The sequence below is a fragment of the Etheostoma spectabile genome, unplaced genomic scaffold (assembly GCF_008692095.1).
Source record: "Etheostoma spectabile isolate EspeVRDwgs_2016 unplaced genomic scaffold, UIUC_Espe_1.0 scaffold00018426, whole genome shotgun sequence".
In the NCBI taxonomy this organism is placed as follows: Eukaryota; Metazoa; Chordata; class Actinopteri; order Perciformes; family Percidae; genus Etheostoma; species Etheostoma spectabile.
In genome coordinates, this window is record NW_022604253.1 from 1 (window position 1) to 21,220 (window position 21,220).

The 21,220-nt window shown below is 39.3% G+C and overlaps 2 protein-coding genes and 1 non-coding gene across 3 annotated transcripts; all 3 read right to left on the reverse strand.

Moving 5' to 3' along the window:
• Positions 1–631: 631 nt before the first annotated feature.
• Positions 632–4,861, reverse strand: LOC116680384 (ribonuclease inhibitor-like). Its single transcript, XM_032509464.1, has 7 exons — positions 4,784–4,861; positions 3,766–4,310; positions 3,485–3,658; positions 3,218–3,391; positions 2,126–2,299; positions 1,861–2,034; positions 632–799 (listed from the first exon to the last, which is right to left on the reverse strand). Exons 1-7 carry the CDS (start codon positions 4,859–4,861, stop codon positions 745–747), a joined length of 1,374 nt encoding a protein of 457 aa, XP_032365355.1. The 3' UTR covers positions 632–744.
• Positions 4,862–9,964: 5,103 nt separating this feature from the next.
• On the reverse strand, positions 9,965–11,482 carry LOC116680385 (coiled-coil domain-containing protein 106). The gene is made up of 2 exons (XM_032509465.1): positions 11,285–11,482; positions 9,965–10,371 (listed from the first exon to the last, which is right to left on the reverse strand). The coding sequence occupies exons 1-2, from the start codon at positions 11,403–11,405 to the stop codon at positions 10,058–10,060; spliced, it is 435 nt and encodes a 144-aa protein (XP_032365356.1). The 5' UTR covers positions 11,406–11,482; the 3' UTR covers positions 9,965–10,057.
• Positions 11,483–21,002: 9,520 nt separating this feature from the next.
• trnaq-cug (transfer RNA glutamine (anticodon CUG)) lies at positions 21,003–21,074 on the reverse strand. The gene has a single exon. It is a non-coding gene; the product is annotated as a tRNA-Gln (tRNA).
• Between the last annotated feature and the right edge of the window lie 146 nt (positions 21,075–21,220).

Here is a 21,220-nt window from a genome sequence, read left to right on the forward strand (position 1 = left end):
CTGATTTTTACTTCAGTATTTTCATTTTCTCCTGCACCTGCCACAAGGTGGGATGTGGCACACAATTATTGTTTCTTTTTATTGATACGCTTAAAATGGTCTGAGGCATTGGTTAACTCTGGTGTGTTCTGTGAGAGAAAAAGAAAAGAGTTTGATTGATTTTAAAGGCAACTGACCTTCGTAAAATGTAACTGTTTTTTTAATGCCAATGAATCTCTACGGTGGTCTTGAAGTGCAAATCACAACAGCAAATAGGAAAACACTTCAACAAATCATTAAACACAACGACATTAACTTCTAAGGTAGGGCCTATCTAGCAGAGGACAGAGCCTCCTGATTGGACAGAAGAACTGTCTGTCTTTTAACAGGAAGGAGAGGTGAAAAACACAGAAAAGCGCTATTTTGAAAACATGAGTATAATGATGTTGTGTTGTTCTATTGCTGTGTGACTTGCACTTCAGGGCCACTGTACTTTCCAGACCTCTGACTTGAATAAATATTTGTATTTGTGTTATAAGATTGAGAACCCCTGTAATACACCTTCACTTAGATCCCATTTAACATTAACCAGAGTTCTCAGTTAATGACAAAAAATAAAATAAAATAAAGTCTTGGTCTGTCAATACCTGAGAGTGTCCAGTCTGCAGTTTGGATCCTCCAGTAAAGCAGAAATCCGCTTCACTCCTGAGTTTCCTGGATGATTGTAGCTCAGGTCCAGCACTCTCAGATGGGAGGGGTTGGAGCTCAGAGCTGACACCAGAAAAGTACAGCCTTCCCTGAGATCATACAGCCTGAGAAACTACACACATACACAAACACACACACACACACACACACACCACACACACACACACACAGTTGGTCATGACAATTCAGGTCCGACTTGGGCCACCCCCGGGAGCAATTCTTGGGCGGGGCTTTACACTGCAGCTGAACAACAAGAACTAATTTTGGGTAGCTATTTGAAAATTGTATTATTAATTAAAGAGAGAGAGCGAGAGAGAAATAAACCCTGTTAGTAATTGTTTTGCAGTATTACATTCTAAAGCACAAATAAATTGATTGACCGTTCTGCTGTTGTTGAAGCTGACTGTCAAAACCCAGCACAATTAGTGAATCACTAATTTAGGCTCAGAGCTGAATGCTAAATGTAGCCTATTTTGCATTGTGACATTATACCATTTCATATACTGTATTTATACAGCAGAAAGGCCTCAGAAGCTGAGTTTTATTTGATTTGATTGTACATACATGTACTTACTGTGAGAGAGACAAGGTATTGAAAGATATGTATGTCATACTTTTGTTAAAAATAACAATTTCCACTAAAACAAGTTAATAAAGAGCAGAACTCCAGATAACTGCTGTGGGCTTCTATGTCTCTGTCTGTGATGTGGACATGGCCATCCTGATCGGTCTGGATTCCCCATATGCAGATGCAGATCCACATACACAACGTAGTGAGACTGTCACAAAGGGGACCGTCACATCCGCTTGAGCCTTCCTCAGCCGAGCTGCCGCCAGACAACTCTGACTGGCTTTAAGTCGTTGCAGAGAGTTTCACAAAATAACAAAGGGCAGGACAGCCAGCTGGCCTTCTTGTTCTTGGACTATTAAGTAATATTAGCTGGCTTGCTATGTCTTGTGTCATTTGCTCTGTTAGCAGAGTTGTTGACCCGCTAGATTTTGATTACAAGCAATGTAATCATAACAAATGCACGTGTAGAAGTATTAATATTTATGACAGCAGTGTAGAAGTAAATTACTGTGAAAGTTTAGGGACACAAATCTAAAAGAATTGGAATGTTACACAATGTTGCTTTAAATGTAAAGTTACTCAGGTCCTAACTGAACACCAACCTGAGAGTTTCCAGTCTGCAGTGTGGACTTTTCAGTCCAGGAGACATCAGCTCCAGTCCTGAATCCTGCAAGTCGTTGTTACTCAGGTCCAGCTCTCTCAGACTAGAGGACTGGGAGCTGAGAACTGAGGACAGAGCTTCACAGCTTCTCTCTGAAAGGTCACAGCCACTCAGTCTGAAAGGGATTCAATAAATAGTCAATCCAATAATTAACAGGAAGAAAATAACGCTCAGAGGTGATACTTGTTATTTAACTGAACACCAACCTGAGAGTTTCCAGTCTGCAGTGTGGACTCTTCAGTCCAGGAGACATCAGCTCCACTCCTGAATCCTGCAGGTCGTTGTTACTCAGGTCCAGCTCTCTCAGACTAGAGGACTGGGAACTGACAATTGAGGGCAGAGCTTCACAGCTTCTCTCTGACAAAGTACAGCCACTCAACCTAAAAGAGATTTGATAGAAAGGTCATCCAATAATTAATATATGAAGAAATTAACAACGTAGAGCAGTGTTTCCTACAGAGACTATTTTGTGAAATGAGCCACACAATTAATACTACAGCCCGCTGTAGCTTCTCCCTGTCCGTCGGCAAATGCAGTGAAACATCCGCCGAAATCAACGTACAGGTCGTGCTGGACTACATGGAAGATCCTTCCTATCACCACTCTGTCTTTGGCTGGTCCCATCTGGATCAGCGGGGACCGGCACAGCACTGAGGCGAAGCTGTGTTCCTGCCCAGATTATATGAATACAATGTTGTCAGTGTGTTATTGTTGGAGTCCTGATCCTACTCTTACCAAACAAGGGATTGCACCTGCTTTAGAAAGTTAACTAGCCTCATGTTTGTGGTAAAATGCAGTTGGGTTGTCGAGGTCAAAACACTATGTGGCATCTGCGAATCAAATAAACTTATTATAGATACTGTTATGTTATTTTTATACTCTTACACTGAATGTTTGCTGTTTTAAAACAGATGAGTATTGAAAAGTATTTTCTGTGACTGAAAAGGCACGTGTTGAGGATGAAGACCAGCCAGTCTGAAACAGAGCTGAACAGTCCGACCTGTGTAATTAGTTATGTTTTAATTTGTTTACAATATTTCAGCCTTCAACCAGTGCTGCTCAAGGAGAAAAACAGGGTCAGGGAGAGAAAGAGATAGATTGTTTGGCAGTGAAGAAAGAGTAGGAGAGGAGGACACCATCCAACATCGTGTCCTCCTCATTTATTAATACATCATTGTTATGAAAATAAGTATTCCCCTCACCCCCCGGTCAGACACCGTGCGCCAAATATTGCTTTGTAATATGTGGGAAACATTGTTGAGGTTCATTTCATAATTTTCAAATAGCTGAGCACCAACTTGAGAGTTTCCAGTCTGCAGTGTGTACTCTTCAATCCAGAGGACAGTTGCTTCACTCCTGAATCCTGCAGGTTGTTGTTACTCAGGTCCAGCTCTCTCAGACTAGAGGACTGGGAGCTGAGAACTGAAGACAGAGCTTCACAGCTTCTCTGTGAAAGCTCACAGCCACTCAGTCTGAAAGGGATTCAATAAAAAGTCAATCCAATAATTATCAGGAAGAAAATAACCACTCAAAGGGTGTTACTTTTTATTTAACTGAACACCAACCTGAGAGTTTCCAGTGTGCAGTGTGGACTCTTCAGTCCAGAGGACAGATGCTTCACTTCTGAATCCTGCAAGTCGTTGTTACTCAGGTCCAGCTCTCTCAGACTAGAAGACTGGGAGCTGAGAACTGAGGACAGAGCTTCCCAGCTTCTCTCTGACAGGTTACAGCCACTCAACCTGAAAAAAAAAAAAACAATGCATAAGAATACATTTTCAAGCAAACATAAACAAATTCTAATTAAATAAAACCTCCGTTTAATCTGAAGAGTTGTGTGTGCACATACAGAGCTTTGTTGGAGGCTTTGACCACTGGCAGCAGCCTCAGAAGAGCCTCCTCTGAAGCAGAGTATTTCTTCAGGTCAAACACGTCCAGATCTTCTTCTGATGACAGTAAGATGAAGACCAGAGCTGACCACTGAGCAGGAGACAGTTTATCTGTGGACAGACGTCCTGAACTCAGGGACTGTTGGATCTGCTCCACTAGAGAACCATCATTCAGTTCATTCAGACAGTGGAACAGATTAATGCTTCTCTCTGCAGACAAATTCTCACTGATCTTTGTCTTAATGTACTCAACTGTTCCCCGATTGGTCTCTGAGCTACTTCCAGCAAAGGTCATCAGACCTTTTAGGTGTTTCTGATTGGTCTGCAGTGAAATACCCAGAAGGAAGCGGAGGAACAAGTCCAGGTGTCCATTTGGACTCTGTAAAGCTTTGTCCACAGCACTCTGATGGAGATTGTTTAATTTAGGTTTGACTCTGAAGACTTTAGGCATCAGAGAGGTTTTTTGTTCTTCTGCCAGCAGGTTGACTCCAGAGTTGGTGAAGGCCTGATAGACATGAAGAGCAGCCAGGAACTCCTGAACACTCAGATGGACAAAGCAGAACACCTTGTCCTGGTACAGTCCACTCTCCTCTTTAAAGATCTGTGTGAACACTCCTGAGTACACTGATGCTGCTCTGATATCGATGCCACACTCTGTCAGGTCTGATTCATAGAAGATCAGGTTGCCTTTCTGCAGCTGCTCAAAAGCCAGTTTTCCCAGAGACTTCATCATCTTCTTTGTCTTTTTATTCCAGTTTGAATCTGTCCCAGATCCTCCATCATACTTGATGTTCTTCAGTTTGGACTGAACCACCAGGAAGTGGATGTACATCTCAGTCAGGGTCTTGGGCAGTTCTCCTCCCTCTCTGGTCTCCAACACCATCTCCAGAACTGTAGCAGTGATCCAGCAGAAGACTGGGATGTGGCACATGATGTGGAGGCTTCGTGCTGTCTTGATGTGGGAGATGATTTGCTGGCCTGCTTCTTGTCTCTGTATCTCTTACTGAAATAATCCTCCTTCTGTGGGTCAGTGAATCCTCTGACCTCTGTCACCATGTCAACATACTCAGCAGGGATCTGATTGGCTGCTGCAGGTCGTGTGGTTATCCAGAGGCCAGCAGAGGGAAGCAGATTCCCCCTGATGAGGTTTGTCAGCAGCACACCCACTGAGGTGGACTCTGTAACATCAGTCAGGATCTCAGTGTTGAGGAAGTCCAGAGGAAGTCGACACTCATCCAGACCGTCAAAGATGAAGACAACCTGGACTTCTTCAAACCTGCTGATTCCTGCTTCTTTGGTTTCACTAAAGAAGTGATCAACAAGTTCCACCAAGCTGCACTTTCTCTCTTCAGCACATTCAGCTCTCTGAAGGTGAATGGGAATATGAACTGGATGTCCTGGTTGGCTTTGCCTTCAGCCCAGTCCAGAGTGAACTTCTGTGTTAAGACTGTTTCCCGATGCCAGCCACTCCCTTTGTCATCACGGTTCTGATTGGTTCATCTCTTCCAGGTGGGGCTTTAAAGATGTCTTCACATCTGATTATGGTTTCTGGTCTGTCTGGTTCTTGGATGCTGTTTCAATCTGTCTGACCTCATGTTCTTCATTGACCCCTGCAGCCCCTCCCTCCATGATGTAGATCTCTGTGAACATCTGATGCAGAACGGTTGGGTTTCCTGCTTTAGCAATCCCCTCAAACACACACTGGAACTTTATCTTCTGGTTAGTCTTGAGTTTACGCTGACAAACTTCAGAATGACTTCCTGAATGAACACACAACAAGAAAAATCAATAATACAAAGAACATATTCAACATTAAAATAATAAGTATATATTTAATACATTTTTTCAGACATTAGTAAATGTCCCATTTGTCCCAAATCCCGTTGAAACATAAGTCCTTTAACCCTTAATATATTCTTAAGGTGAAAATAGGCTGACTTTGTAATTGTCTTAATGTGGCTGTTAAAATTCAGGTCTGAGTCCATGACTACACCAAGATTTCTGGCTTTGTCTGTTGTTTTTAACATTGTTGTTTGAAGCTGAGCGCAGACTTTTAATTGTTCCTCTTTTGCTCCAAAAACAACCACCTCAGTTTTTCCTTCATCTAATTTCAGAAAGTTCTGGCACATCCAGCCGTTAATGTGTTTGATGCACTTAGTCAGTTTTGTTTTGGACTATAGTCCCCTGGCAATAAGGTTATGTAAATGTGTGTGTCATCTACATAACTGTAGTGACTTATTTTTTTGTTTTCCATAATCTGAGCCAGTGGAAGGATCTACATTAAACAGACGAGGCCCCAGAATAGAGCCTTGGGGAACTTCGCACGTCATATTTGTATGCTCAGATGTATAATTACCTATTGACCCAAAGTAGTCCCTATTCTTTAAGTAGGATTCAAACCAGTTTAGTACTGAGCCAGAAAGGCCAACCCAGTTTTCCAATCGTCTAGTAATATGTCATGGTCGACCGTGTCAAATGCAGCACTGAGATCAAGTAATAATAAGACTGAGATTTTGCCATTATCTGTGTTAAGGTGGATGTCATTAAAGACTTTGACGAGAGCCGTCTCAGTGCTGTGGTGTGGTCGGAAACCCGACTGAAAGGTATCAAAACTGTTGTTTAGTGACGTTGTTTTAGTGAAGAAATGGTTGAGTTGTCAATACACCGATACATTATATACATTATTATATCAGAGAATCTAAACATTAAGGCTGTATCAGTTTAAAAAAACAGCCTTGGTGTGATGCAATGTGTGCAGTTACAGCATAGTTTTGGAACTATACAGTTGTCACGTTTTGCCTCCATCTCATCTTTCTATCATGATAAATGTGTTAAAATCCTCTTACTGCTCTGCAGACGGTCAGCCAGCTCCTCCTGCTTCATTCTCCTCAGGAAGTGCAGTGTGATCTTCAGAAATGCTTCTCTGCTCCTCCTCCTCTGCTCTTCATCCTCACCCTCCAAAACCTCCTCATCCTCCCTCTGACTCTCTAAGCATTCTGGGTAATCTGGACATAGAACCTTCTGAAACTTCTTCAGCTCGTTCTTTACAAAAGTGACGATGTTCTCCTCCAGCAGCTGGACCAGAATGATAAAGTCAACATTTAGTTTAAAGAACTCAACATGTGATTCATCTCTCAGTCTGAAGGCCTGCTGGTTTGAAAAGAGCAGCATGGAGACTATTGGAAAGACCGTGCCAGTGCGCCTGCGTCAGTATGAACATTTCCAGCCATCACCTCAAGATAGATGCGCAGCGATCCAGAGAGAGACAGCGGCTATGTGTGTGCAATGTGTGCGTCATTGCTGAGAAGTGAGTAATTTAGTGTAATCCCTTTATGTTTAGATGCCTTTGAGCATTATACGAGAGATATGTTTAAGTTTGACACGTAGTTTGGTTAGAAAATGTTTAGCGCAAGTCAACATAACCTCGCATTTACGGCAATTACTTTCACTTGTAAATCCTTATTTTCCATGATTAACGTTGCATCCACTTAAACTGTAACCTGGTTTATCTATGTTAACATTTAAATGTGACATTATTGTGCCTTACTAGACCTGTTCCGCACGGTGTATGCTATGTGTAAAATGCGGCACATTTGTGAATCAATAAGTGGCCACACTCGTGGGAACATTCCAGAGCCCTTGCGGGCGGTCTAATGTTAATTCAGTTGGCCACTAGGTGGCATTGTTGTATTGCATTTCACTAGTAAATACTGTTGTGCCATTAGACATAGTCACCATAGTTGAGAAATGTCAGTTTAGCCTGTATTTTTTTATTTTATTCCCTCTCCCACACACCCCTGACCCCCCGCACATCAGCAGCTGAAACTCCGTTCAGTGCATGGGAAAGGGAGCTCATAGATGCTTTCACTTGTTGATTAAACTGAATTTTCTCAACAGCAGATGTTTCAGGGTGGTCAATAAGGCTTGTGCTGTGAGTAATATAATGCCTTATTTGTAAGAAACGATATAAATCCTGTTTGGAGAGCTTGTGAATGTTTGCAAGTTGTTCAAATGACATTAGCTATGATCTACAAATAGGTCGCTAAGGGATTTTATGTTCTTGTTAGACCATTGCTGAAAACCAGGGTCCGAGGAACCTGGGGAAAAGCAGGATTATTTATTATTGGGGTAAGAATGGATGTGAGATTTGATCTTCTCTCAAGTCGTCAGGTAATCCGCCATGCTTTTAGAGTATTAATTGTTACTGGATTTACACAGAGGGTTTTGATTCCTCTAAAATTATTAAAAAACAACAAGTCGCTTAGTCTGCAGTGTGATAGTGCTGTCTCAATGTCCATCCAAATTGAGGTTTTACCCTTGACCCATTCTTGTACCAATCTCAAATGGGCACAAAGCAGGTAAATTTTAATATTAGGTAGATCTAGGCCGCCCCTTTAATTTGGTAGTTGCAACACAGCCATGTTAAGCCTGGGTCTGCGCTTGCTCCAAATGAAAGCGCTGAGCCAACCATCTATATCCTTCAACACCCGCTTAGAAAACAACACAGGAATCATTTGGATAGGATACAATAACCTAGGCAGGACATTCATTTTGATCAGAGCGATACGCCCCAAGAAGGAAATGGGAAGAGACATCCATCGCTCTAGGTCCTGTTTCATTTACAAAATAGTGGGGGAAAGTTGGCTTTATATAATTGATCAAAGGATGGGGTGATGAAGATTCCTAGGTACACTAACCCATTGGGAGACCATTTAAAAGGAAAGGGAGGTGTAGTAAGTGGTATCATTGAGAGGGTGCCTAGTGGCATCGCCTCAGATTTAGTTAGGTTAATCGGTAACACTTTATAATAACTACATGCTATAAAGCATTAGTTAAGCATTAGTAAATTAGGAATTTATCATTTATAAAGCATTATTCATACATTAATACCCATTAGTAAGTCATTTATAAGCACAGTTATAAATGTTTTAACTTCACATTATTAAGCATTAGTTAAGCATTAGTAAATTAGGAATTCATCATTTATAAAGCATTATTTATACATTAATACCCATTAGTAAGTCATTTATAAGCACAGTTATAAATGTTTTATTCTTTATTATCTACACACTATTAACATGTTGTATTCTTTATTAATAAGCTCATCTATAATGTGCTTAATAATTGTATTTTCATACTTTATATATGATCATGTCACTATTTATAAATGAAGTATTATTTTAATGACAAACCCTTTATGTATGAGTTGTTAATGGTTCATAAGATAATTTGGAAAGTGTAAGAATTATTATATAAGTGCCTGTTTTTTATACTCTCCTGAGGAAGAATTTAAACAATCTCAGCATAACTTGTAAATGTACTAGTGGCAAAACTCAAAGGATGCTGCTAAGACAACCTGAAAGATGCCCCAGCTAATGTTACTGGTGGCAGGGAAAAGCCTCACCGTTACAGGCCTGGTACTGTTTCTCTGAACTCCTCATCAAAACTCCGACCTGCGCTTCCAGAGATCTGCTGTGACGGGACTAGCAAATGGTTGCTTGGATGTTCTGTTGAAGGACCCCCCCCCCCCTAGTGCTTTGATCAACCACTAACTTGAAATGACATGTAATTATTTAGAAATGGTCTAATGCAGTGCACGTGTTCATAGATGTTTTATAACACTTATTAATACTGCAATTCATGATAATTCAGGTAGTTACAAAGCATTTACTAACTGTTAGTAAGGACTTAGTGAGAGCTCATCTAAAGTGAGGACTATCTATGCCTCATTAAGCATTTACAAATGAAATCTAAAGGCAATAGATATTCTCTAGACATTTGTTAATAAAGTATTTCATGATTAATTCAGGTAGTTACAAAGCATTAACTACCATTTAGTAAGGACTTAGTGAGAGCTCATCTAAAGTGAGGACTATCTATGCCTCATTAAGCATTTACAAATGATATTGTAACACAAATCAGTTATTTTCTGAACAGAAAAAGGAAAAAGACAACATAAAGTGATATACAACATATCAATTATTTATTACAAAACATGTCAGCCATTCGTTAATAAAAAAAGACAAAACACGGCTGCATAAACTGTAGAACTGTTCATAAAATGCACCATGTACAAATATATAATAAAATAAATTGAATACATTTCTTTCAAGTATAACACCCATGGCTGAATACAAATTTACCAGTAGAGGTGCCAAATAAAATCTTCATAAAATAATAATATAAAATCTTTCAATGTCAAAATGTAACTAAAACAACTTTAGAATAGATCTCCTACCCCAGCATCAGAGCTCACTTTTTTTTTAGGGGCAGAAGCTTTCCAGAAGCCTTATAGGCTGTGATTGTGTCCTCTATTCCTTGGTCCTCCTGAATAGCAGTGGCACACTGTGTGGCAAACACGCTGAGTTTCTTCACATTATTGTGGTTTTTAAGGATTTCCTTGTACTTGCCAGGCGCAGCAATGAACAGCTCTGCGATTGGAGCATTGACCACCACCGTGTTCCTGTCTACTCCAACATGCTTGAAAGCAGCAGACATGGTCCCTCCTTTACTGAACTTTCTAAGAATTCTTTTGTACCGGTCCACCACCTGGTCTGGAGTTTGGGCTGCAATTATAACAACATAAAATTAGTGTTCCACAATATTGTTTTTTTTTTTTTACTCGCACACTCTTTGACACACACACACACACACACACACACACACACCACACACACCACACACACACACACCACACACACACACACACACACACACACACCACACACACACAACACACACACGGCTTGCGAGTCACACTAACATTCAGTTTTAATCTACAATACAAAACGTGACACTGAATGGTTGCAATTAAGAGACCTACATGTTGGTTTAGGTTTATTCCACCTCAAATCAACAAATGCCTTCTGCTTGCATCTCAGGTGTTCTTGAAATTTGTCCCACATAAAGTCTGACCATCCAAAGTGGGACCAAGTTTAGGAATGCTATTAATATACTGTAGATAAATTAATGCTTGCTTACAATTCAGCAACCTCAACACTAGATACCACTAAATCCTACACACTGCACTTTGAAAGGGTTGCATAAGTGGAAATGTATTTGTTCAGTTTGTCAGACAAGTTCAGTGGGCTCGTGAAATATGATTAAAAAAATTCAACCATTAAAAACACTAAATGGGGACACAATCCTCTTTACAGGAAACAGGAAACTACCTATAAAAGGTTATTATCTGATGCCTCTAGCATGAAAATCTTTTGAGAATATAAATCACAAACTTCGCCTGTGCATGTGCTTAAAAGGGCACGGGAAAAAAAAAAATCTGCTTTGAGGTGGAATTACCTTTTACCAGGTTCCATGAATCCAGAACGCACTGTGTTTATGGTAAAATAGTTAGTTAGCACCAATAAAAATCACACATTTAATGTTGTGTTGGAGGAACCAACCTAGAGGAGCAATTGTACAGCAGAGCTAAGCAGGAACCAATGGAAACGTGGAAAGGGGTCAAAGTAGCTTTTTTACCTCTCTGCCGTGTCTTTGGTTTGATTTTCTTTGACTTCTTCCTATATTTTTTCCCTTTTCCCTTCTTCTTTCTCTTTTTTATCTTGTCCTCCTCTGATGAGGACGAGGAGGAATCAGACATATCAGAGGAAGATTCCACTGGGCTGTCACCAGAAGAATCTGAAGACAAGTTTATTTCCTTGATGGAACCTTTGTCATCCTTTTGAGAGCTGTTAAAACAGATACAAATACAAACATAAGGCTCACAATACATGGCACCATGGGAAAGAAATGTTCATATACCCTACTAGAAACCAAAACTAGACTTGCATAAGACTGAACTGTACTACAATTTCACCACATACTGTTTGTTGGGAGACTTACCTGATGCCAACTGGTCTTTGAGATAGTCTCTCTCCTTAGTCAGCTCAGCAATCTTCTCCTTTTGCCACTCTACCCTCAGCTTAAACATCTCCAACTCATTGGATTTTTGCTTAAGTCCCAGCTGTGCGGTAGGTGCCATGGCAGAACCTGAAATAAAATAATGTTTCATTAATGAATGAATCTAAAACATTATTTTAATCTTATTTGCTATTCAAAATGTATTAATTAAATGTATTAATGTATATTGTCTGCTATGTAGCAGAAGGGAGTTCAAAACTCACCTTCACTCCTAACTTGTTATATTTTGACAGTAACCCTACCTACAAACACCCACACTACACGTTGTTGGCAAAGAATAGATACAGTAAAGAACATATTTTTACTGGCCCGTTTCCATAACACTTTTACTTAAATAAAGATATACCCATTGTTTCATTAAACAAACAAATAAGTTTTTTATTTTCTAGGCAAAAAGAGAGGGAGGAATTTGTCACATATGATGATTGACGTTTAATGTTACAGCGGCGGGGCGGGTTGGGTTGCAGAGTGGTGGGGGAAGAGGATTATGGTAGTAATCTTTTCTCAGTACCATTGACAAAATTGCCCTACACCATTGCTCTAAAAGCTGCTCCATGTATCATCAGCTTTAGCACCCCGGGGCTGAGTCAGCTATACTCGGAGGCTGTGTTCGGTCTTATTCGGGCGGCGTTCACTGAGAGGCTATAGAGCGCGGTTTTGTTGACTGTTTGCCCGGCTCCGCTCCCATTCCCTGCTGGTCCACCCCGCCCCGGTCTGAAAACCTCTAGTGACAGTGCTTGAATAAAAGTGTAACAAAAAAATACTCACCACTAATGACAGGTATCTCCTCCAATGTGTTCATGCCCTCGGTTTTCTTTTTGCCCCGGGTCCGCATCCCTTTTTTATTTTTTTCGACGTTGTCCATGCTTCGGCTGTCTAACTTTGGCGGTCGTTTTCTTGATCGCACGTTGATGACGTATGAACGCGGGCCCACTGAGGGAACTTTGCAGAGCGGCAAATTGCAGAGCAGACTATTGGATTGCAAACCACTACCATTTAAAAGCAAATCTTTTGCAAAAAATGACTAGGTTCACAAGCTAAAAAAGCTTATTAATGATGACCCGAAAAGAAACACACTGAAGCTTATAAAGTGGCTTCAAAAGAAGAAACTCCTAAAAACTAAAGTGAAATGCAGAATATGTCATCACGGCATGAAACTTAAGAAAAGGGCAAACAGTGGAGATCAGTATGCTTGGTAAGTAACCTATATTTACAACACTATGTATTAATGTGTGTGATAGTGGGCAGTGGCAGGGATGGGCGAAAATCAAATAGGCATACATCAAAATTTATTTTGATACAAGATACAAAATACTAAAGTTGTAAAAGTAGCCTATCAAATAAAATACAAAATACAGCAACCAAGACATGTATCAAAATAAACTACAGTATCATGTATTTTTTTTTAAATACAATAATACTGAGCATGATACTATTTGATATAAATGATCAGAAATACTGCCCATACCTAGGTGGTGGGGCATATCATTTCAGTTTTACTAGCTTTGTGTAGGTAGTTTTGTAGTAATAATCATTTCATTGTTCCGGACACCTGTCATAAGGAATATGGGTATAAAAATCATGGTAATTACCCTACAACAAAGCTTTCACTTTGCAAAGGTTATCATATCAGAATATGTCCGGCACATGGATGATTACAAAAAATCATTACTAGACTTGGACTAGCTCCTAGTCTAGGCCATGGACATCTTTCTAATAAAAACAGTATTTTATATTACTGTTCTTTTTAAATAGGACCTGTCGACATGTTGGAACGGAAAAACAAATATCTCTGTCAGGCACAAGTCAATCTTCAGTCGTTCAAAGATCTCCTTCAGTAACTGGATGCAATTCATGTACAGGTAGGCAAGTAATAACAATGATAACAAACACATACCACAGTCTCACTACATTGCCAAGTAAAGCACTGAATGTTTTGTTCATGATTTCAGATATACATAAACATTACTTTTTAAATTTGCCTATGGAGATTTTGTCAGGGTCTACGATTACGACAGATTGACATGATGGATGACAGCATTGCGGCCAGTTCAGCAACTCTCAGTAAAATGGCTAAAAAACTAAGGGAGGTCTGTGTCACGGCGGTTGAAAGGATGAGGAGGCGTACAGGCCAGAAGATTGGTGGAAGAAGAGAGTTTGTTGTGATTGATGAGAGCCATTTTCGGCACAAAAGAAGGTGTCTTATAATAGTTAATAAATAATTGTGAAATATAGTCAACTGTGTTTTTCTTAATATAATAATGTATGTGTTTGTCTGTGTTTGTTGTTTTGTATCTTCATCAGTACGGGAGAGGACGAATGGTTGGTGGATGGAAGAGAAAGAAGTGGTTTTTGGGATGTTAGGTGTCAAGCATCATCAAGGACGAACATCAAGAAAGCCTGTTCTACGTCTTGTGGAGAGAAGATCTCGAGGACATCTAGTCCCCTTAATCGCCCATCATGTGAGGCGTGGATCATCAATAATCAGTGATGAGTGGCGTGCCTATCGCATACTCCCTGCACTAGGGTACAACCATCACACAGTCAACCACAGCAGGTGGTATGTAGATCCCCATACTGGTGCCCATACCCAACATATTGAGAGGGCCTGGAGATCCTACAAGGAGCAGATCTGGAGGCTTAGGGGAAATCGCACAGATAGTTTGCTTTCTGACCATCTTGCAATAATTGAGTGGAATGAATGGCTTGCAAAGAAACACCATAATGGTGTATTTGGCAGACTGATTCATGACATTTCCAGAAAGTACAAGTAGTCCCATTCAAACTGTATAAGATAAGATGTACAGAACCAATGTTATATTATCCAGCCAGGGTCTCCTGAAAGAGAATCAATGTTTTTATTATGAATGAATGGCTGAGAGACAATAAATGGCAATAAATCCTTTATATGTTCATCAATTTGTGTTGTGTCTATTTACTTTTTCTGTTGAAAAACTGAGAGAACTGATTTTTCAATCTCATTAGTCAATGATTTGTATGGTGTAGATAGTCTTTAAAAATAGTTAACCACTAACAACTGAATTAATCATAAATTTAATATCAATAAATGTTTGTAACATTGTCTTAACACTCACAAAATGTCTAAACCATTTGTATAAATGCATGCAAAAATGTACATCTAAATAGTTTATTAATCATTTCCTTACACTTTATAAATGATCTTTCGAACCATAAAGAACTACTTTATATATGGTATGTCTTTGAAATATTTCCTTTATAAAAAGTGAACCCACAATTTTTAAAGTCATCATTAAGCCCATTATAAAGGAGCTTATTAATATAGAATTCAACATGTATAACTATGCTTATAAATGATTTACTAATGTGTATTAAGAAGAAGAACAATGTTTATGAATGACAAATAAGAATTTACTAATGCTTAAATAATGCTTAATAATGTGAAGTTAAAACATTTATAACTGTGCTTATAAATGACTTACTAATGGGTATTAATGTGTGAATAATGCTTTATAAATGATGAATTCCTAATTACTAATGCTTAACTAATGCTTAATAATGTGAAGTTAAAACATTTATAACTGTGCTTGTAAATGACTTACTAATGAGTATTAATGTGTGAATAATGCTTTATAAATGATAAATTCCTAATTTACTAATGCTTAACTAATGCTTATAGCATGTAGTATTATAAAGTGTTACCATAAAAATTTTTATATCTTTATGTTTGAAGCCTGAATATGTCAAAGTTTGAAAAGCTCAAGGGGGCCGAATACTTTCACAAGGCACTGTATACATACATCAACTTTCTTTTTGACTAATGCATATACACATCAACTTTCTTTTAGATTTATCATCACTATTCATTATGACATAACTTTCTTTAGATTAATGCATAAACACATCAACTTTCTTTTTAATAAATGCAATACAAATCAAATATCTTTTTGATTAATGCATATACACATCAACTTAATTTTAGATGTATGCATACCATATTAACTTTCTTTTATATTAATGCATATACAGGTTAACTTTCTTTTTGATTTATCATCACCATTCATTATGTCATCATCACAATTCATTATGACATAAACTTTCTTTTTAATAAATGCATATACACATCAACTTTCTTTTAGATTTACAAATATTAGGGGTGATCCGAGTATCCGGCTGAAACGAGTATCCGGTACGGATAAAGCACTTTTGCCGAGTACAAGTATTATCCGAGTAATATGAGTCAATATCCGTGCTCGGATTGAATAAAACTCCTCAACTGGCCGCGCAGCGTTCTGTGATAATCACAGCGCCCCCCCTACAAACACGCTCGGATCAATCACACACACACAGAACATGGAGAAATGCGCTCTCTCTCTATCTCTCTCTCTCGCTCTCTCTCTCGCTCTCTCCTGCTCCGTCAGTCAATTCGGTCTGCGGATCTGTTCCGTTAACGTTTAGGGTTTCTTCAGCTTCAGGTTTTGTTTTTAACTTCGGTTTGTAGTCCTTACATAGTAACCAGTAGATTTCTGGTGAACGTGGGGTTGTAGTCCTTACATAGTAACCAGTAGATTTCTGGTGAACGTGGGGTTTGTAGTCCTTACATAGTAACCAGTAGATTTCTGGTGAACGTGGGGTTGTAGTCCTTACATAGTAACCAGTAGATTTCTGGTGAACGTGGGGTTTGTAGTCCTTACATAGTAACCAGTAGATTTCTGGTGAACGTGGGGTTTGTAGTCCTTACATAGTAACCAGTAGATTTCTGGTGAACGTGGGGTTGTAGTCCTTACATAGTAACCAGTAGATTTCTGGTGAACGTGGGGTTTGTAGTCCTTACATAGTAACCAGTAGATTTCTGGTGAACGTGGGGTTTGTAGTCCTTACATAGTACAGTAACATTTAGATTTAGATTTAACATTTAGATTTAGATTTCATATTTAGATTTAACATTTAGATTTAGATTTAGATTTACTATTTACATTTAGATTTAATATTTAGATTTAACATTTAGATTTATTTAACATTTAGATTTAGATTTAACATTTAGATTTAGATTTAGCATATAGATTTAACATTTAACATTTAGGTGTAACATTTCATATTTGGATTTAATTATTTAAAATATTCCAAGTTGACAAATATTGTTGTAAATGTGCAAGAAAGTGACCCTCAAAATTTCATACCAGTTTTTTAAACATTATTTAAAGCTAAATGTGACAAAATGTTGCTGTTATTTTCAGCACGAGCCTCTTTACAAACGGCGCCCCATAGAAATGATCCCTGAAAATATATTCTTGGCTAGACTGAGGGGAACTGCATCTCATTCACTGCAGACTGATTTTCACTCAGGGTTCAGAGGGACAGAAGCTAATCGTTACGTGCTCAGATGACTCTGAGGTGAGAAAATCTATTTAGAGCTTTATGAAGACCGATATGTAGATTGAATTAGATTTTCAGTCACTGTTGTCTCAATACTTCAGTGTCAGTCTACTTTTTCTCAACAATAAATGCTCCAGTTCTTTCTTTGCATTAAACACCAGCCAATCACAAGTGTTACATATGAATAATCAATGTGTGAGTAATCAGGAAGCTCACATAAAAGATAGTTGTAAGGTCTACCAAATGTTTAACTTTACAACCCGTAAGCTGTTGGAGCCTTGGTTGCCACCTTGCCTCAAAATGTCAATCACAGATTTCTAACCCCTGAGAGCAGAGCGGGAGCGTGCTGGGCCCCTAACCCAGAGGGTTTTGGATCAAAACCATTCTCTACTATTTGTTATGCTATCAGCATGAAGTCTATTTCCAGTCTGTTAACAAATCATCTGTTGCTGCAAGTGTCTGATGTGAAATGTCTCCACTTGCAGAAGAGTAAACTTAATGGCATGTCAAGTTTCAATAAATATAAAAATGGAAGCTACAGTGCTCATAACCGCCATGACACCCATAAAAACTGGAGCGTAACACAATAAATATATTACAGTACAAGAAGAAGATTTTCAGATTTTTTCATAGATAGACATAGACTTATGTTTATTAATCCTTTTGGGATGACTCCCACAAGGAAATGAGGTTTACTGTGATGTGGTTTGCTCTCACTCTTAAAGAATGCCATTCGATGTCAGCAGGATTCGAACCTGCGCGGGGAGACCCCAATGGATTTCTAGTCCATCGCCTTAACCACTCGGCCACAACAACTTGAAAAGCAAATATCTGTTAGCACAAATGTTCATAAACTTTTCAATTGGTTAGTAGGAGTTATCAGACAAGGGCAAAGTGCAAATCGTAGTGCACTGACTGAGTCTGTGGATCCTCGTGGAGGCAGCTTGATTGATTGATATGCTCTCTTATTTGTACCATAACAGAGATCTAATATTTTATCAAATTAGGTTGGACGAGTAACCCTTCTGGCTAATCTTCACAAATAAAGCAAGTAACCACACAATGAAAACTACTGCAATGGCTGGAAATTGATCCCAGGCCAACTGCTTAGAAGACACCTATGCTCACCACTATACCACCATTGCTGGACAGCACAATATTCACTGAAAATCTTGTAACACATCTGGGCATTGAGACTGAAAATGTGCTCTATCACTGAGCTACAGCCCTTGAAGATTTTCAGATTTTTTAAACTTTTTTTGTGTTACACGGAATAAGAGAAGAAACCTGGGTGGAATATGTAATGTTTATGTTGTATATGGCTTCAAAACCTGGTAGTGGCTGGAAATCAAACCATGGGAAAATGCTTGCACTGCTATTGTATAAATCAAAGTTAAAAGTAACATGACTCAAAGAAATTACTGCGATGGCTGGGAATCCAACACCGGTCATTTGCTTGGAAGGTAGCTATGCTCACCACTATACCACCATCGCTGGACAATGCACTGTTGATTGCAAATCTTGCAACACATCTGGTCATTGAGACAGATTTTTGCATTTTTGCATTGGTTCCATGGTGTAATGGTTAGCACTCTGGACTCTGAATCCAGCGATTTCAGTTCAAATCTCAGTGGAACCTGTTTTAAAGCCACAGCACAGGTGAAAAAGATCAACCTTTCAACTTTCCACATCTAGTTTAAAGTGAGCTTACAGGTTCAAAATGGAGCTGAACACGGAGGAGGATTCCTCCCTAACGGACGCTCTGCTCTGCTCCGTGCCCCCGCCGTCCGGTAATAGTTAAAGCAGATAAAAACCAAAAGAACACTCAAAAGCTTCAAGATAAACTTTTTAAGAAGATTCTTCACAATCAAGAGAAGGCCTGTTTCGAGCCAGCCTATGAATTGATTCATGTAATCATTTTCCTGTTATTAATGTTCCATATGGTCTAGCGGTTAGGATTCCTGGTTTTAACCCAGGTGGCCTGGGTTCAACTCCCGGTATGGGAATCGATGTCTAGCCGATGAAGGTCTGCAGCAAGGTCTGTGTCATTGGTCCTGTATTAAATGAGAGCTGTATTAGCCCTATGCCCTGATATGCATTTCCCCGAACCTAACTCATGTAATGATATATGTATCATTGTATTTATATGTATTTGCCCTGTTCCTGGCATATCTATGGATGTATTCATAAAATCACTGTTATTATTCAACGTGTCAGTCCCATATGGTCTAGAAGTCTGGATTCTGCCTAAGTAACCTTTACATGCATTCTTAAGGAGTCCTCTGGAAACTACAATCAGTAGATCTGAGAAAGCGTTCAGTTGGTTTGATTTTACATTCATTTGGCCTAAGTGGTGTCCAAAAGGTCTTGGTTGCTGCTCTTAAAGACTTCTAATAGTAAGGAAAACCCTGGTTTTCACCCAGGCCCTGGTTCAGCTCCCGGTATGGGAATTGGTATTTAGCTGGTGAAAGATCTGCACGATCTCTGACATTGGTCCTGTATTAAATCAGAGCTGTAGTTATGTACGTAAAAAGGCAAAAAAAAGTGGAAGGTTAACTCAAGAAGTGTTTAATAAAGATTAGCACGTACAGCTGTATCTGTATCTGTTAACCATATGAATTATCTGTATCTGTATCTGGCCAAACCCGGAAGTGGACAGGATTTAACCTGGAAGTGGGTTAGGTTGTCATGAAATGGGTGGGGACTCTGAATCCAGTGGTCTGAGTTCAAATCTCAGTGGAACCTGTTTTTAAGCCCCAGCACAGGTGAAAAAGATCAACCTTTCAACTTTCAACATCTAGTGTAAAGTAAGCTTACAGGTGTAATGTCCTTGGTCATTTAGACTGTAAACAGTATGTTGGTGGGGCATGTTGAGGAGCCACCTGGTTGTTAATGTAATCAGAAGGAGCTCCAAATTTGACAGTATTGACTGGAAGTGATAGGCTTTGACTTATATGGGGGATACACACTTTGCATTCAGTCACCATAAAAATTAGGGATCACTGAAATTTAAACTTGTGTTGCTGCAGTCAGAGTATACAGTGGTCATCCTGAATGGGCCAGTATAGTGCATCAGAATTGCTTGTTGAATGGTCTATTAGCTTTGGAACCCCCCTTTCCCCACAGCTTTCAATTGTCAGATATGGGTGGGGGAGTGGGCACTGTGTCCAACCCTTTCTGTGTAAAAAACAACTAAAGAAGTCTCTTGGATAAGAGACAAAACTTCTGCGGAGGACCTTTTACCAAGTCCATGTCCCTTGGCCTAGTTGTGCACTTTTGGGGTAATAGCATGGATCAAGAACCAAAACGGACACATCTGGACTCATTGTGGGAATTGTACGGCAATATTCGACACGTTTAGACCATGAAGACAGTTATCAGTTTATTTCCCATCTGGCAGGTTTATTTGTGGACTCAGTTGGACATTTTGAAGATAATTGCACAATGTTGACCCAATTGTCAGTCTATTTCCAATGCCATACCATTGTCAAGCACATTGCCACCCTGGTGACTTTCTTCCATGTCTCCATGAACGCCCATATATTTGGACTGACAGTTGAGAAACCTTCCCTTGTTAACTATGACATGGATGACTGAGAACCTACAATAGAGTGACATGTTTATTTAGTATATTATAATTTTTTAAACAGGTCCTACTGAACATCTGTTGGATCTGTTAGGATGGCCGAGTGGTCCAAGGACCTGCGTTCAGGTCGCAGTCTCCACTGGAGGCGTGGGTTCAAATCCCACTTCTGACAACCAGTATTTTCATCTGGAACTAATGTCTGACACATGATATCGCGATTAATACATAAAAGTCAGGATAATGGTTCCATACTACACCACGAATCTCTATGGATATTACAACACAAACAAGACATTACAGTTAACTTAAGCTAATGCAGACATACAACTTAAAATCAGGTTCCACTGAGATTTGAACTCAGATCACTGGATTCAGAGTCCAGAGTGCTAACCATTACACCATGGAACCTTTCAAAGTGTTGCAAGGGTTTGCTAGACAGTTTCTTTCATAATCTCCACATGTATGCTAGTAAAGGCACACAACAATCACAATGAAGATGAAAAAAAAAAACAATTATTGGCCAACTTAAGTCATTTAGTTAGCTAATTTTTCAG